The sequence below is a fragment of the Nestor notabilis genome, unplaced genomic scaffold (assembly GCF_000696875.1).
Source record: "Nestor notabilis isolate BGI_N333 unplaced genomic scaffold, ASM69687v1 scaffold3118, whole genome shotgun sequence".
In the NCBI taxonomy this organism is placed as follows: domain Eukaryota; kingdom Metazoa; phylum Chordata; class Aves; order Psittaciformes; family Psittacidae; genus Nestor; species Nestor notabilis.
The window spans coordinates 45151-61633 of record NW_009938548.1 but is presented as its reverse complement, the minus strand read 5'-3'; the positions used below and the strand labels follow the sequence as shown (position 1 = coordinate 61633).

At 42.0% G+C, this 16483-nt stretch overlaps 1 protein-coding gene across 1 annotated transcript; it reads left to right on the top strand.

Annotated features, from left to right (window-relative positions):
* Window positions 1–2135: 2135 nt before the first annotated feature.
* Window positions 2136–15801, top strand: LOC104409485 (lipoma HMGIC fusion partner-like; the record flags this gene model as incomplete). Its single annotated transcript, XM_010019362.1, has 2 exons — window positions 2136–2234; window positions 15683–15801. Coding segments are annotated over 2 exons (218 nt in total), but the record flags the coding sequence as incomplete, so codon positions are not given.
* Between the last annotated feature and the right edge of the window lie 682 nt (window positions 15802–16483).

Genomic DNA, 16483 nt, shown 5'->3' with positions numbered 1-16483 from the left:
TCATCATCAGTGGTGATGTTCCTTCTTGCCCCATTGGGTCCTGCCCATTCCTAGGACATCAGCTGTGCTGTCAGCACTTCACAGCGCCCTTCTTGCTTTAACAATTCAAGTGAGAATCAGTCAGTTTTTTTCAGAGTCTGAAGCTGTCTTTAACAAATGTAGACCCAGTTTTGTGCTACGTTCTCTTGTCTAAGAAACATCCTTTCTGAGAATTTAATTAGAAGGGACTCTCATTTACATGGATTCTACCAGCTGCTATCAGCTCCATGGCCCTGGGGGAAAAAAATCAGATGATACTGTGAAAGCCATTAGTGAGGACATTAGAAGCAACCATATCCAGGTCAGGCAAAGTTCTGAAAATACCTAGCATTTATGTGTCCTTAATTGCTTTTCCCCATTTACAGCTGTTGGGCGAATACACCCTCTGAGAGGGGGCTGCCTTATGGATTTCTTTTCCATTATGTGATGTAGATATGGAGAGAGTAGGTGGCAGTTACTGCTCAACAAGGAAAGGAAGAAGTAGACTTGAGCAGTAAGAAGATTTGAACTTAGTGGGAGAAAATCTAAGGAGCTAGTATTTGGCCTAAACAGGGGCAGATGTGCTTGGAGGACCAGCAAAGGAATTGCTGAGCTACTTTGTTAAGATGCTGAGAGCATTAAACATCTTTTGGAAGAAGATGAGATACCACTTCTGGACTTCAGTGCCTTGTTCAGGTGTGTCTTTGAGCAAGTCAAGAACATTATAAGGTGATTTCTGTATCTTACAGTAGCATCAGAAATATAAAAAGCTTAGGCATCTTGAGGACGTAGACAGTAGAAATAGCTAGCATAGCTAGCTCCAGGCCCTGAGTCAGAATCACTCTTATGACTCCCAGGACTCCTCTTCAACTGGTGTGGTGTCCACAGTGCCTGTCACCACACCCAGGGCTTTTCTGCACTAGCAACACGGCGGCAGCAGAAGTGCTTTGCCAGGGAGCACATTGTCCTTATTGTCAAGAGAGGAAAAGCGAGGTGGTGTGAAGTCAAGGGAGTTGCCCAGAGTCAGCCAGTGACAGCTGTAGGGCTTGAAACCTTCTCCCAGTCCTTTGCGCTACCTAACAGGTAAAAGGCAACACTGCCAAACCACACTGCAAACTTTTCGAGGACTTGCTTTGCCTTTACAGCCTGCGAAGTGTAACCCAGGTGCTCCCAGCCCATTATCTACGTAGTGATTTGTTTCCAATCTTATAAATAAGATCTGACACAAAGGAGGTACATTTAAATGCTGTAGCATACATTGAAATGTTCTCTCTGGACTGTCTGTGTAAGAAGCTTTGCCAGCAACACCCCACTTTTAGGCAGCTGCTGCAGCGACAGCTGAGAATGCAGTTTGATAAAAAATGCCACTTCTGCAAAATAATCATGGCCCATGGGGTGATTCCCAGCAAGATCTTGTGAAGGGAAAGTCTTAGCCAAAACACATCTGTCTGGGGCAGCAGAAGGGCTGGAGAAATCAAAACCTGTTGTGAATGTTAAGCCAAGCATGATAATAGGTAAATGCCTCAAGCCTTTGGTAGTTTTGGATGAAATTATTTGAGAAAACTTTGTGGAGTGTGTACCTAAGGTATGAATTAATCAGGTGACATGAAACCATTCTTCCTTGGCTTTCAAAAGGGTGAAAACCAAAGGAAAATGACAACAGATTAGCACAACTGTCAGTTTACTTTTCCTGCTAGAACACTGATAGACCCTGGTTGACTGTTGTTTTAATTAATCAGAAGCAATCAGCTTGTAAGTGCTGTGATTAACACAGCTTCTACTTAACCCTGCACTGGGTTTTCCGAACAGTGTATGTAGCAGTGATGCAGAGTAGAAGGGGAGTCTAAAAGCTCTGAGGTAGAAGCTCCAGAAGCTGAGGATGGCTTCTGCTGCTGAGCCACCAAAGCTGCCTCCAGGCCCCAGACTATATGTAAAACCAGTACAGCAGAATGCAGCAGTAGAAGTCTAGATGATGTTGTACTGGGTTTAGGAGAAGATAAGATTATTTTTTTTCCTCTGAGATTCCTAAATGGCAGTTTGACACTTTGCCAAGTGGCAGCCTGTGTTTAAGCCAATGGCAATTGCTTGTATAAACTTTTATTCTTTTCTCTCCATAGGTTTGTTGATCGGCTCTGGTTGTGCCCTCTATCCTCTTGGCTGGGACAGTGAAGAAGTCAGACAAACCTGTGGTAACCTTTCCAACCAGTTTGAATTGGGTGAGTTATCAGCAGAGCATCTCAGCCACATTAGACTCTTCTACATGTTGTCCGTAAAAGAAAAGGACGTAAGCTCAGGCTTGGAGGAGCAACCCAGTTGTGTGGAAGGGTATCCATACTGCATCATTCTGGTATGGTGCTAAGGCAGGGGATTTCAGATAGACTTGCTGGATATGTTTTCCAAAAGAATGTTATAAAAGAAAATGAAGTAATGGATGTGTAAATTTAAGACATGGAATTTAATAGTCTTCCCATACAGGAGCTAACATTCCTGGAGATCTTGACAGGATAGGCAGAGGCATCACATCACAACACAGGTCAAGGTAATTCACAATGAGTGCGATTAGCTGTCTTTGAAGTCTAGCATGTTTATGGCTTTTTAACCCAATCCTGGAGAGTATGGCTCTGGTTACTCACATCCCTGGGAAGCTGGTAAATAACACTTGCTCCTTATGTGAGCTTTCTCCTAAGCAAGCCATTAGTTTTGTTGTTGGTGGCTGCAGTAAGCACTGAATGAGAGCCAGAGATGTGGCCAAGCTGGGCTCATATCCGTGCAGTATGGTGCAAGCTGCTTGTAGAGAGGGCTCTAGAAAACAAAGGCCCAGCACTGACCTAAGGATTAGGCGATATGGGTGATCAAGATCTGATGTGTGAATGCACATCCAGGTTCTTGTTTATCTACAAGGATTGATGCAGCTGCTGATACCCTATTCTGTAAGTGCTCTCTGATCCTTTGTCATTTGAAGAAGAGGGGAATCTCCTCCTGAAGGAGCAGGCAAGACTGAGCATGGTGACCCTCCACTGGTGTGAGAGTTCCCACTCCCAAGCATGGACACATAGAGCTCCCCATTTCCAGACATGGGGTGATTCCTAGTGAGATCTTGTGAAGGGGTGTGCTAAACCCCTGTGTGCTAAACCTTATGGTTAGTGTTAGAAATCCTTTCCGTAGCTGTGTGTGCAGGGCTTCTGGTAGCCTGGCAGCAATCCCAGTTTGAAGAACAGTGGATGTAAATGGTCTCCCAGGGTTAACCACAAACTTGCTGCATTATCGTTTATTTTTGCACTGATATTTCTGTCAGGCTTCAGAGTAAGGAATTATGTTCCCATTTCAGAGATGGTTCTGATGAAAATATGCAAATAAATTGAGGTTGAAAGGTAGAAATATTGTTTTAGGAGACATGCTCCAGGTCACCCTCCCTTATGCCGTTCTTGTGGTGTTTTGGAGTGCATTTCATCTGTCATGGGACCAGAAATTCTCTTTACCAATATCAGTGCTCATCTCTACCACTACCAGTGATATTGTTATCAACAGCCACTAATGGTGTTGCCCAAGGGGTGTGTAATGTGCTCTAGAAGCTTTACCTTATTATTCTGAACTCTAATATCCTTCTGTGCTATTGATATTGAATTTTCTTTACAGTGAAGTATAAAAAGTTCCTGCAACTTTTTTATTCACCTAATAATTGAAAGATCGAACACTAAGGAGACAGAGCAATGAGAACAGAAATATATAGTTAACTAGCAGAAAAAAGTGTCCAAGAACTAAGATTTCCGGCTCCATGGAAAGGTGTCTTGAAGGATGTAATAGAAAGACTAGGCAAAACACAGTGGTACATGTTGCAGGGAACAGTCGGGTTCATCACTGCCAATGGTCAGTCCTGGGCAGAAGCCTGAAGCAGTTCATAGCCAGCCCATTTAGCAGCTCCCCCATTTGAAGGGCTGGCTAACCCCTTACGGGTGCATATTGATGCCTGCTCTTCCACACCAAGCATGCAGCTCTGCTCCTGTGGATCCTGTTTATCTCCTGGCAACCTGCTTTTTCCCAGTCTTCAGTCGTTGCTCTCCCCAGAGTGCAGAAAAGCATCACCTTTCCAGGTTATTTCTCTGCAAACTCAGAAGAAGCTGGGTGTCATGCCCGTCTGAGGTCCTTGAAGGCAGCACTTAGGCAGTTATAAGCTGTGACCTTAAACACAGTTGTGCCCACAATCAAGCAGAATCTCTGAGACCACCTTCACCATCTCAGTCTTGACTCATGAATCAGATACCTGCATAAATTCAATCACCCTGCCACTGACAACAGTGAGGAAACCCGTGTGAAAAATTTCAGCTGACAGCATTCCTTCCAGGAACACATAAGGACCATGAGATTTATTACATTAACTGTGAAGGCATGTGCTCTTACTGTATTTTCTGGACCCAGAGTATGCTGGGCATGTGTTAAGCGTGCCTAGACTTGACAGGAGTGCTGGTCTCGCCGATCTGCTGCAATCATATGTTAACACATTAATTAACAGATTATAATGAGAGCTGAAATTTGTTATCGCGCTTTCCACCAGGCAGCTCTGTCACTAAACATCTCTTTTCCAGATACATTGGCAGGGAATTTAAATGCTTGGCGAGGATTTTTTTTACTTAATGTCAATGCCTGGTTGATGCTGTGTTAGCAAAGTTATCTGTAAAGAAGAGGTACTGTCTGAGGGCCATTTAATAACCACACTGCTCATTGTCTTTCATAAATACTTGGTTGGTGATAACCCAAACCCTCTAGTCTTCTCTGAATCATTAGAGACTGGCTTACTTATTATAGCCTACAGGCCAAAAATGATGTTTCAAAGACTTAATCTTGCTAAGTCTCAAGACAAATTTAAGTAATTATTGCTTTCATTTAAATATTTAATTTGATTAAGCTGCAATGATATGCTTTCTGTTCATGAGTCTGTGAAATGAGTTGTCTCAAGAACCACATATATACAGGCTGCATTCTGCCCTCAGAAAAGCTGAGCTGCCATCAGCCCTGCACAGGTTTGCTGACAGGAGAAATTCTGGTGGTGGGAGTGCTGGTCCTTCACATTCTGCTGTCGTGGGTGCTAGTGAGGATGACACTGAGAGTCTAGATTAGCACATGTGGTTACTCTCAAAGAAGTATGTTTGGTGTTCAAAGGGATGCTGATCAGCACAGAGCATACAACCTCCTCTATGAGGCTGGCAGAGCAGCTGCTGCAGCTTAGACCACAGGGAACATATGGATGCAGTTAGGAAAGGAGGGTCACAACAAACCAGATTGGACCAGAGAGCCAGCAAAGGTGGAGGTTCAACACTGAGATTTGTTCTGTACTTACAAAAGGTGAGGGGAAAAAACAGTTGAGGTTGAAGGTAGAAAAGATAACCCAGCTGCTGCAATCTACATTATAGGAGGATGAGAAGGACAGGAGGTAGGTGCAGAGTAGGAACTGCAAGAACTCAATCGAGAAGCAGCTGAATTATGCACTGTGAAATGTAATGTTAACCAGGAATATTCCAGGTTTAGCAATTGGATGAAAATTCTTGCTTTACCAAAACAAGACAAACCCCCACTCCCTGTAACATGCTTGTAACTAGATAGAATAAATAAATAGCAATGCTAAGAACCCATTAAAAAAAGCTTAATCCCTATTGGGTGTGCTAGACAAGAAGTGCTTCTCCACGTCTTCAGAGTGTCTGAAAAGGCATTAGACTAAGAGGTACTCTAGTGCTGAGATAGCCTATACTGTGAAGAGGGAACCTCTTCCCACCACCCCCACCAAACACACACATTTCTGTGTACATTCCAAAGCAATATTTAAAAAGGCTGCAGGAAAAATAACCATGCCTTTAATTTATGTATAAGTGGATTTGGGTATTTTTTTCTAGAAAATCTAAGCCAACATTGTGAAATGCCCAACAGTTTGCTGCTCTCTTTAAAATTGGATATTTATTTGGTTTTTATTAAGTGAAGTATGTCCAAAGGGTTTACTTAAACATTTATGTATTGAATTGGGCTAATTTTTTTCAATCAAATGGAAGCGGTTGTACAACTCCATCTCTACAAAGAGGCTTCATTCTTCAACTGAAGATACCCTGCCAAGGACAACTCCATTTGTTGATTAAGTTACATTCAATAGATGAGCTGTTTAGATAATGAGGATGGGGAGCAGTCTCTGTAAATAGGCAGAGAGGCTGATACACCTGTAGAGGGGCCTGCTCTCTGCTATTCTCTAGCAATCTGGTTTTGTCATCATGAAAAAAAGCACAGTGAGAGATTAGGGCTTTGACAAATGACCTCTGGCAAATTTTGTTGAGGGGTTAAGGCCATGATAGATCTCTATCGTGTTCCTCTGCTTGTGGTTCCTAGCTCCCTGGCAGTCATCAGGACCTGTATGGAGGTCTTGGGGCCCTGCTCTCTGTTCATAGAATCATAGAATCAACTAAGTTGGAAAATATTTTTAAGATCATCATGTACTACCCTTAGCAGGGTATCATCAGTTGAAGAATGACGCCTGTTTGTAGAGATGGAGTTGTTCAGCCACTTTTGATTGAAAAAAAAATAGCCTAATTCAATACATAAATGTTTAAGTAAACCCTTTGGACATAGTTCACTTAAGAAACAACAAATATCCAATTTTAAAGAGAGAGACCAGCAAAGTGCTGGGCATTTCACAATATTGGCTTAGGTTTTCTAGAGAATAATACCCAGTGAATACTAACTCACATTGCAGCATCCCATCTCAGATCACAGATGGATCAGAGTTCCTACTGAAACACCAGACTATGAACTGGAGCGGTCTTCTGCTGCTGTTTTTAGGGTGGTAACTCCTAGAAGTACAGCAATATGAATAAATGGGGCAAGAGAAAAGAGATTTTTATGGTTTAAGCCAGCATAGTTGTTTGCTCAGTGACCAAGTTCAGTGACCCAGTCAAAGTCCGTAGTCTAATATGGCCACAGGCTAATGCCTGAGGTGGAGACTGGAGTTATAAACCAGCAGTGCTCAAAGGGACTGCCTTTCACTTTTACCAGATGTCTGAGGATGGATCAAAATCATGTTAATCTCTTGTCATCACACAAGCTGTTATCATTATGATGTATTATTTATACCCTGGAGTTGCCTGTGAGCCTCTTCAGGGCAGCACTTAATGTGGCATAGGAGTATGGAGCTGCTGATTGAGAGTGTGAAAGTGAGTCAGATCTATACAATTCTGTGGTCTGCAAAAGGAATTAGCAGGCAATTTCCCCAAAGCAAGCATCTTTATAGCATATCACACACATAAGCATATACCACACATTCAATTTTGCTGAGCTAGAGGCACTAATACCATTTTGTTTTCATTTCTAAATCTACCACGCAAGAATAACAGCTGAAAAATAAGGGGTTTAGCAGGAAATTAATTAAAGTGAGGGACCCTGCATTAAGGTGAGAACATGCATTGAGGATTGCACCAAACATATGAAACAACTCCCACATTTTGCAAAACTTAAATCATATGAAGAAATCTTTGGAACTTACATGCCTTTTTTAAAGGGCAACATGAGTGTATGCATATGAATACATTAGTATTGGTTCTGAATGTCTACAATCAATATGAGACTTCATTTTAGGCCATCAATTTCATTTTTAGGCATCGACGTACATGTGGAGACTGCTTAGTTGTTGCATGCTCATTTCTGTTGTGATGGATGCAAGGGCAGTTAAATCCCACAAAAGGCACCAGAGAGGACAGGGCATGCACAGTTTAACTGCTAAAATCAAGCCTCAGTTGGCATCTGGTGAATAAGCTCCAGAAACACTACAAGACCAATACCTAAGACACCAAATAGCAAAATTATTATCTAAAGATTCTTTTACCTAAATGTAGATGATTCATGCCATTGTAGGTGCCCTAGGAAATTTCATCTGCCCTCCAGCTGCCACTTCCCTACCACCAGATGTATGAAACGAGAATATATACTTATTACCTGATATTATTACTTATTACTTATAAATTATATTATATACCTTATTAACCTGAAAGAATGAATATAAGATAAACTCCAATTTTTAAATTGAACTGCTTGGAAAAAAACTTGTCTTCCTTTGAAGAAATACGGTGTGTTTGGGAAGTGAGGACTCAGCCTGGATTATCAGTGCTCCAGAATTTTTTTATGTCCTACCACTTTTTGTAAGAGATTGCTTTTTATGTCATACATTTCCTACCTAGGACCTACCTTTTTATTCTCCAGGGTGATCATTTGTGCTAAGAAGCATCCCACAAACGTAACTTGGTGTTTGCTGTATGTAACTACCTTAAGAGCTCATCTTTGAGTTTCAGGATGCTTTTCATTGCTATTAAAGGCAGTGAGGACTCATGTGGCTCAAGTGTGGCCACTGGCACACCATGCCCTGCCTACCTACCTGGAAGCTGCTGCCACAGCCTGCCCAAAAATACATTTTATGCTTGTTTAAGTTCGTGCCATCCTTATAAGGCTGGGAACAGTCTCCTGACCTGTTTCCTCTGCATGTCCTTCTAGAACCTCTGCAGTTGTTACATGTTCTCTGGCTGTCACGCTCTGTTGCTACCTGTCATACACAGAGACATTCTAGGTCTGGGGGCCCACCTGCAGCAGCAGTCAAAGCAGATGGCTCCAAATGCACACCTTTGCTTGCCCTCTGTGGTGTTCCATCCATCTGTGAACTGCTGTCGAAGGGCTCTCCTGGCCAATGCGGCTGTCTGGAGAGCAACTTAAAAGGCTGGCTCCCATCCTGAGCTAAACAAGCAGCTGAACTACCCTCAAAAGCTCTCAGAAACTTCTCTGTTGGGGGATATTTGTTTCCAAAAATCATTATTATTAGAGTTCCCCTTTGCCACTTTTAGAGGGCTTGAAACATCTTAAAGAGAACTGTTGAGTTGATAGTTACTTCTGCTGTAGAAATATTAGAGTCAATTGTCTTTAAAGCACTTTAAAAGCAAACAGTGCAGTTACTAAAACAACATAAAACCCCCACAGAAAGCAGTGGATATAAAAAGAAAAAAAAGCTTTGTCAGCTAGTTAATTTGCCTTAGGTGGCATCATTTCAGCATCTGGCTGAGTGTTGACATACAGTGCCAAAACGATCAAGAAAAGGATTTAGAGGGTAGGACAATTTATTAGAATCCTATTAAAGGCAAAGGCTTCAAAGCTGTATTTTTCAATGAGCAATCTATCTGACAAAGCTAGTTTTCTTGTTCGCAGATCTTCTGCAAACAGCTCAGAGATTTTACCAGTTCAGTTTTTTGAATGGGGCTAAGCATAATCTTTACGAGCACGCCTGAGCTTCATCTGCTGAGTTCTGAAATAGATGAGTCAGTCTACGTGCTAGTAAAAAGTGTTTCATCAAGGAACATTTCCTCTTTAGTGCCACCTGGATAACTTCCATTATTAAATCTTTGTAAGCCTTTGGTGACTATATCAAGGTCAACACATATTGTCTGTAACATAAAGCACTTGCCTTTGTTGCCAGAGTTAGAACATGGATATGCAAGGACTCTCTGCAGTCAATAGACATAAACCAGGAACATCAAGAAAGGGACTCAGACCACCTGGGAGCAAGTACCTGATGCTCTTTATTACTTGTAGAGGGCAGCTAAACTGGTTGTTTGGAATCCCTTCATAGTTTATGCGAGAGAATTAGATGCTACTAGAGCAGGGTTCACCTGTTGTACTTTAAATGTCTATTTTAAGATAAAATGCAACACTCTTCTGTAAGCGACTTTTTCTCCTTGTCTCCAGAGGGAGTCTGAGAGACTAGTCCAGTGTCAATCTCTGAACTATGGATGTCCAAGGAGAGGTGAAATTAATTTCACTTCCTGTAATAGGTGAGCTTTCTGCTGACTTCTTCCAGGAGTCTGGGAAAGCTCCTCATTAGTAGGACATAAGCTACTGGCTCTTAGGAATTTCAGCATTTTAATTGACACAAGGTATTAGTTTTTTCTACATTGTTCCATGATAAATCCATACCTAAGCAAATTTGAGGTTCAATTAAACAAAATTTATGTGATTCTCCAAAAAAGGAGGATTTGGTCATATAAGTAAGTGTCTGCATACAATAGAACTGAACAATTTCCAGCTGGCTCTTCTTTTTCTGCTTTTGTACACTTCTGAATTTTATGTTATTTTATGCATTTAATTGCAGACCAAAATGCTCATACAATTTCTTTGACCAATTATAAGTAACCAAAATAGCTTGATCTGTGCATGCATGAGAAATCACATATTTTAAAAACCAATGAATCTATTAAGAAAGTCATAGCCATGCAGCAGACAGAAACCAGCTTCACTAAACTCCTTATTTTGTAACCAACTGTTTGTTTGGCTGAAGTTTTACCTTATACAGTGTTCTTTCTTTGTTTCGCCTAACTACTTTTATCCTTTCTGGATGCATTCCAAGTTTTAATTTCTTTTCCTGATTTTGTAGGTGATTTCATGTGGCTGTTTTTCATTGTAACTGTGTCAAGGAAAAAAAAGTCTTCAGCTATTTAATTTATCTTGGCTTTATTTCAAAATAATTGTGCCTTCTTATTAATTAGCTGATTATCTTTAACATTCATCTGTGGCTTTCACATTTCCAAATCCCTGTATATCCTTTAACATCACACTCCTTACTTTTTTCTCTGATTACTTTTCCAACACCCTGATTGATTACGTGAATTCACATTCCCTGTAGTACTGGACTCTCATGTGAAGCTGTTAATTAGATTTCCTGCATAATGTTTTTGCAAGTAGGAATTGTAGTTTTTATTTTTGAAGGTATATAATTCATGTTCTTCAGCCCAGCTAATTCTGAAACCTTTTTTCCTTCATCTTGGAAAATAGGCTGTACTTAAGGTTAAATCATCAGTTTGCCAAATATTCCAGGCTGCAAGCCCAGGATAGTCTTAACATTAACAGCAAAGAAGGCACAAATATTTAAGATACTAAGTCTTGCAGTTAACAAGTTTGCATCCAAAACACTTTCATATTCTGGATGTTTTTTCTTAAGTGTCAATTATTGGTTATTTTAGATTAAAATCATATGTTATTTCCAGGACCTTGATAACTCTATGTGATAATTATTTATAAGACATCATGAGTAGAAATCCTAGTAAAATTCTGTTTCAGCAACTGGATCCTGGCACAACTCCATAGTAGATCAAGTATCCACAGATTTTATGTTGCCAAATTTCACTAACTCCCAAATTTGTCTTAATCTTTATCTGACTTACATATTGAAGAGGAGGGGGAAGCTAGAAGACACATACCATGCCTTGAAGATCACATTAGAAATCAGGAAAAGGCATGGAAGTGTTTTTTGATAAGTCCATTCATCACTGCAGAACTACCATTACACATTCTTTGATTTCTTTCAATTTAGGAAATACTGTCATATTCGATGGGACTCTTTTCTGCTGAATATTCTTTCTTTGGTGTCCTCAGTCACCTTGGTTTTGTCCTTTATCCTCAGGGACTGCAGTTTCTCAATACTTTTACAAAAGAGAGGTACTCTTTCCTTCTTTCATTTGCTTGGAAAGTGGCCATCCATCCATATAGCTGCAAGGTCTGTTATTCTATGATTTCAGTGTTCATCCTGACACTCTCTTGCTGCCAATTCCAGTAAAACAAATGTGAAAACAAAGTTCTTGATGGCTGGCTGCAAATTTACCTGAGCTGACTTGGACAGTCTCGCTTCACTGAGCAACCAAGTGCTCAAATTATTTATGCTCTCCTTTACCAAAACAGTCTCCCCAAGGATTCAGAAATAACAAGATGCCTAAGCCATAGCTTCTCCAACCATACTCACCTGTCAGGTAAAGACTGAATTGTTAAAAGCAACACCAGTTATGTGCAGAGAAAGAAGTTGCTGTGATGCATGTCATCTCTATCAGCTAAGATAGTATTTCAGCTGCTGGGGAAATTATTTTGGCATGAAACCAGATCCAGCCCTTCTTATGAGCAAGAACATGTACACATTCTTGGGCACACCTCCACACCCTCAGTGGACTAGCAGGCTTCTACTGGTATATATGTATTCCTGTGCATCCTTAAGAAAATAACAGCTTTTGTGCCTTTGTGTGTGTGTGAAAATTGACATGGGTATAGTAATTGTTTTAATTCTATCAAGTAATTAGGTGGTTTGTTTTAGAGTTTTGATGTCAAAAAAATCAGAAACTGCAATGCAGCATTTCTAATCTTTAATGCGATGGGCTCCATGAAGGAGAACTGCTCTACCTGATGGTTGAATTTAAGCCCCAGTTCTGCAGAGCTCTTAACTCTTTGCTTACCTCTGAATACGACTAGTCCCACTGATGTTAGTGCAATAAAATTAGAACATGTCAAAGGGTCCTTCTGTGAGACCCATTATTATAATATAAAAAATATAAAGCTAGAAAGCAAAGTCTATCTTCTCTAACATATAATGTTTCTAAAGATGTTTTTCTTTTAATTTGATGTTACATTTAATTACTCATCAACCCTGTTTTTTATACAGCTTCCTGTTCCTCTTAAAATGACTGCTTAATATCAAAGTGAAGCAGAAGTCATTTTACAATTTAAACTGCAACTAAATTACCCAATTATTGACAACGAAAAATCTTTCTTTAGGGTGTAGTGGAATAAAATAGGTCATATATGTAGTAAAATGAGAACACCAGAGCAGAAACATTAACTCCAAAAATTTTTTTTCTCCTTGTGCAATACAGGATTATAAAAGGAGTAGTGTTGTTTCATTTTGACATGGGACTATGCACTGTAGGCAATCACTCATTGCAACAGGTACCTTGAAATTTATTATCTCTGGCCTCATAGCTATACTTAGCTACAAACCTAGGACTTACCTATACTTACAATGAAAAGTATAGCTAAGTCCTATACCCTGAGACACCTTTCTTTGATGCAGGCTCTTCTTCAGCATAGCAGCTTGAAACACTCTTCTGCTCAGCATCATCTGAGTACAGATCAGGCTATTCTATCCAAGGTCTCCCATTGCTTCTGACACAGGCTGGAAATAATGGCCAAGTTTATTGCTGTGTTATTATTGCTCTAAGGTCAGGCTTCTGGCTCTTTCATCCGTTCTCCTGCACTCTTCCATTCTTTCATTTGTTCATCTTGACCCAACTAAAACTTGTGAACTACATTGCATTTGTTAGATCAAGACGCTGCCTGCCGTGCCTCAGAGCATTAAGTAGGGCACTGGTCCTTAGGGTAAATGGAGCATGGTATGGAGGAATAAACGTTATTCTCTTCAGCCAAGACTCAATGTACATGCTGTATATCTGTTGAGTGTGTATCTCTGACACTGATTTAACAGTTCTTTCTTCTTAATAAGTATATCACGTACCTTCTCCCCCTTTCTCACTGCCAAGGCATGAAAGTGGAAATCACACCATGCAAAAGTTCAAATTGATTTAATTCTATCCCACTTAGGTCACAGCTTTGGGAAGTGCTACCAGGTGAATCTTTAAACTCTTTTTAAAAGTATCATTTTGACATTTATTTTTTCTACCTGGAAGCATCATGAGGAGAAAGGTTTACTTTTTCAAGCTGTACCTACAGTTCTCTAATAGTTTTAGGAACACATAGCAATTTAAAAAGACCGATCAGATGGAGTCCATCATATCACAAGATTCATTTAGCATACCCCACCCTGGTATAAATGTAATCATAGAAATCTAGTGGATTTAGATATCTTGTGTTTTGAAATTCCCAGCAGAAGCTATAGACAGTGTGTGTACACAGGCAAAGCAGTAGATGGCCCAGACACAGGTCTCTCAGCATCAGAGACATTGACAGGCACTTGGCGGTTCTCCGTGGTTTCCAATGGTCTTCTCTTTACGAAGTCAGACTGTGTATGGTCTTCTGTAAAGAAGCCAAGAAAGGTGTTGATCTGCAGAGCATAACTAGATTACAAAACCAAGTAAATCTCCCTGCCTGCTCCAGCACATTGAGGAGAGGGGCTAATGAGCTCAAGCCAACACCACAGCTCTTCAAGTCCTCTGGTTGTGTCAGGATTTTTGTTTTACTGGACATTTTTTTAAATCAAAACCCTTGGGGGCATGAAGAAAAAAATTCAGCAAGTACTACGCTTCCTGCTGTGGTGTCAAACTGGTATCTTCAGAGCAGCCAAGAACATAAGTGTTGACTTACAAAGTGTCTCCTTACAAAGCTGGCCTGATAATACCCCGAAGACAGTCAATGGACATGCTGTCTGCCTTGAAGCATGCTAATGCTTTGGACGTGTTGAGATGTACAGACATCTTGTGTGTTGTGTGCCTACGGCAGGATTAGCTGAGCTGATAAGTTCCTGAACCCAAAGCCTGGCCTTCAAGGATGCCACTGGAACAAAGTATGGACATGCCACCTGTTCAGCTCTGTCTTCCTGGATGGAAACTTCGTTGTTACCTTCTGTTCTTGAGAAGGAAGAATGGTTTCTGCTGCCTCTTCCAGTGAGTGGGAAGGAAGTGTATTGCTGCTTGTGCCTTACTGCGAATACTCCCTGCTCAAAGCAGGGTGATATCACCCAAGATGATGACACAGGAAGAACCTCAGTTGTAAATGAGTCTCAGGCACTCAAGATCACAATGACCAGATGATGCAGCCCAAGTGAAAATTATTTTTGAGATGGGCTGAAATCCGAAGGAGTAGCAGCAGCCGTCTCCTTGCTTTTGGAGATCTCTGTGAGGAAGCTTCCTTCCCGCTGCAGCTGCTGTTTTCCTGATCTCCTCCTCTACTTAAGGCACAGTGGTGCCTGGATGGGGAGCAATCGCTTCATCACCTACCATGGGTTTCCCCAGCGCCATTCGCTGGTGATGAATTTGGCTCATACCGATAAAAGGTATTGAGGCCATTAAATGTATTGAAGGCATATTGTGACACTGTTAAACACATTAGACAAAAGATCAGTGAAGTTTTTGGCAATGAGCTGTGACCTCGGTGGGGATGGGGAAATTTCTCTGTTTTTGTATTTCTGGACTCCATTCCCACAGCAGCCCCTGCGCAGGTGGTTCCTTGCCACCCCGCTGCTTTGTGGATGTTCAGGGTTGATGCCTATGTGAGGGGAACATGTTCCCCACAGCCCTGTCCCGAATTATTGCCCCTCAGCAGCTTGCAGCCAGGTCCAGTTTCGAGCCGTGTCACTGCAGTGGTGAAGCTGGACCCACTTAGTGCTTTCTGAAGGAAGCAGGTCCTGGCCCAAGTTACCCACAAAATCTCAGTCAAAATATCCTCAAATGCTGCGAGGAGGAGGGGGAGAAAGAGAAGTGTGGGGAAAATCCTAATCCTCTTTAGGCCGCAGCCGCTGTGGAGAGCAGTGCCATGGGCGCTCCCCGCGCCAGGTGGGCAGAGGAATGCCTGCCCCACAGCTGAGCCAGCAGCCTCAGCTTTGGCTCTCACATGGAATTTACCCCATGTGGAAAATGGTAACTGGCCAAGGAAGTGATCCCAGAGGCCTGTCTGCTGAACTGGTATAGGAAATGAAGGGGAGCCATTTAACAGGCTTGGCATCTCTAACTGCTTGAATTACACCCCCAGTTCCCTGTCTGAGGTGGACATACAAGCAGGCGGAAACCTAGACAAGTGTTTTTGCTTGAATGCTCAGCAAGGAGGGTGGTGGCGGCGCTTCCTCCTCCGGCTAACGCTGTGCTCTGTTGCTCTGTTTCCCTTGCAGGGACCTGCCACATCGGCTGGGCCTACTACTGCACGGGCGGTGGCGCGGCGGCGGCCATGCTGGTGTGCACCTGGCTGGCCTGCTTCTCGGGCAAGAAGCAGAAGCAGTACCCGTACTGAGCAGCCCCAGGCGCGGGCGCTGCCAGGCGCCACAGGGGCTTGCCGACTCTTCTGGATAACCACGATGGACAAGACGTTTTTAAGTGCTTTCTCTCTGGAGCGGGTGTGGGTGGCCCCAGGGAGGGCAGGGAGGTGAATGGCGCTGCAGAGCCACCCAGCCGGGCTGGGCAGGGACGGGCTCTCTCCCCCGTGCTCGCGGTCTGCTCCGCAAGGGAAACTCCGCTTTGGTAAATGGTGAAATCCTGCGTGCACCAATTCGTTGAGAGGTGGGATGGCGGTGCCCAGAGGCTGGGGCAGCAGCCCCTCGGCACGGCGCTCCCGAAAGCACACACGCACGCACAGATGTTGACCATGGCACAAAATGAGCAGAGAGGAAGATTTTTTGGTGCGATTCTCCTTTCTTTTCCTTTTTTTTAAACACTTCTCTTTGGTGGTTTAAGATTCAGTGTTGCAACACTTTTTAATCTATACATTAAACTTAATAAAAGGACCAATAAGCCACTTTATCAGTATTTTGTATATTCTCTACACATTTTTCTTCCCCAAACATTTAGCCACTGCTTATTCAGCCTTATATAACTTTTATTAAGCCTCTGTGTTTTCAGCATTATTACAAAAATGCAACATAATTACTTGGCATATGTAGCGTTTCCCTATAGTACTTTTATGAAGTGCAGTAAAT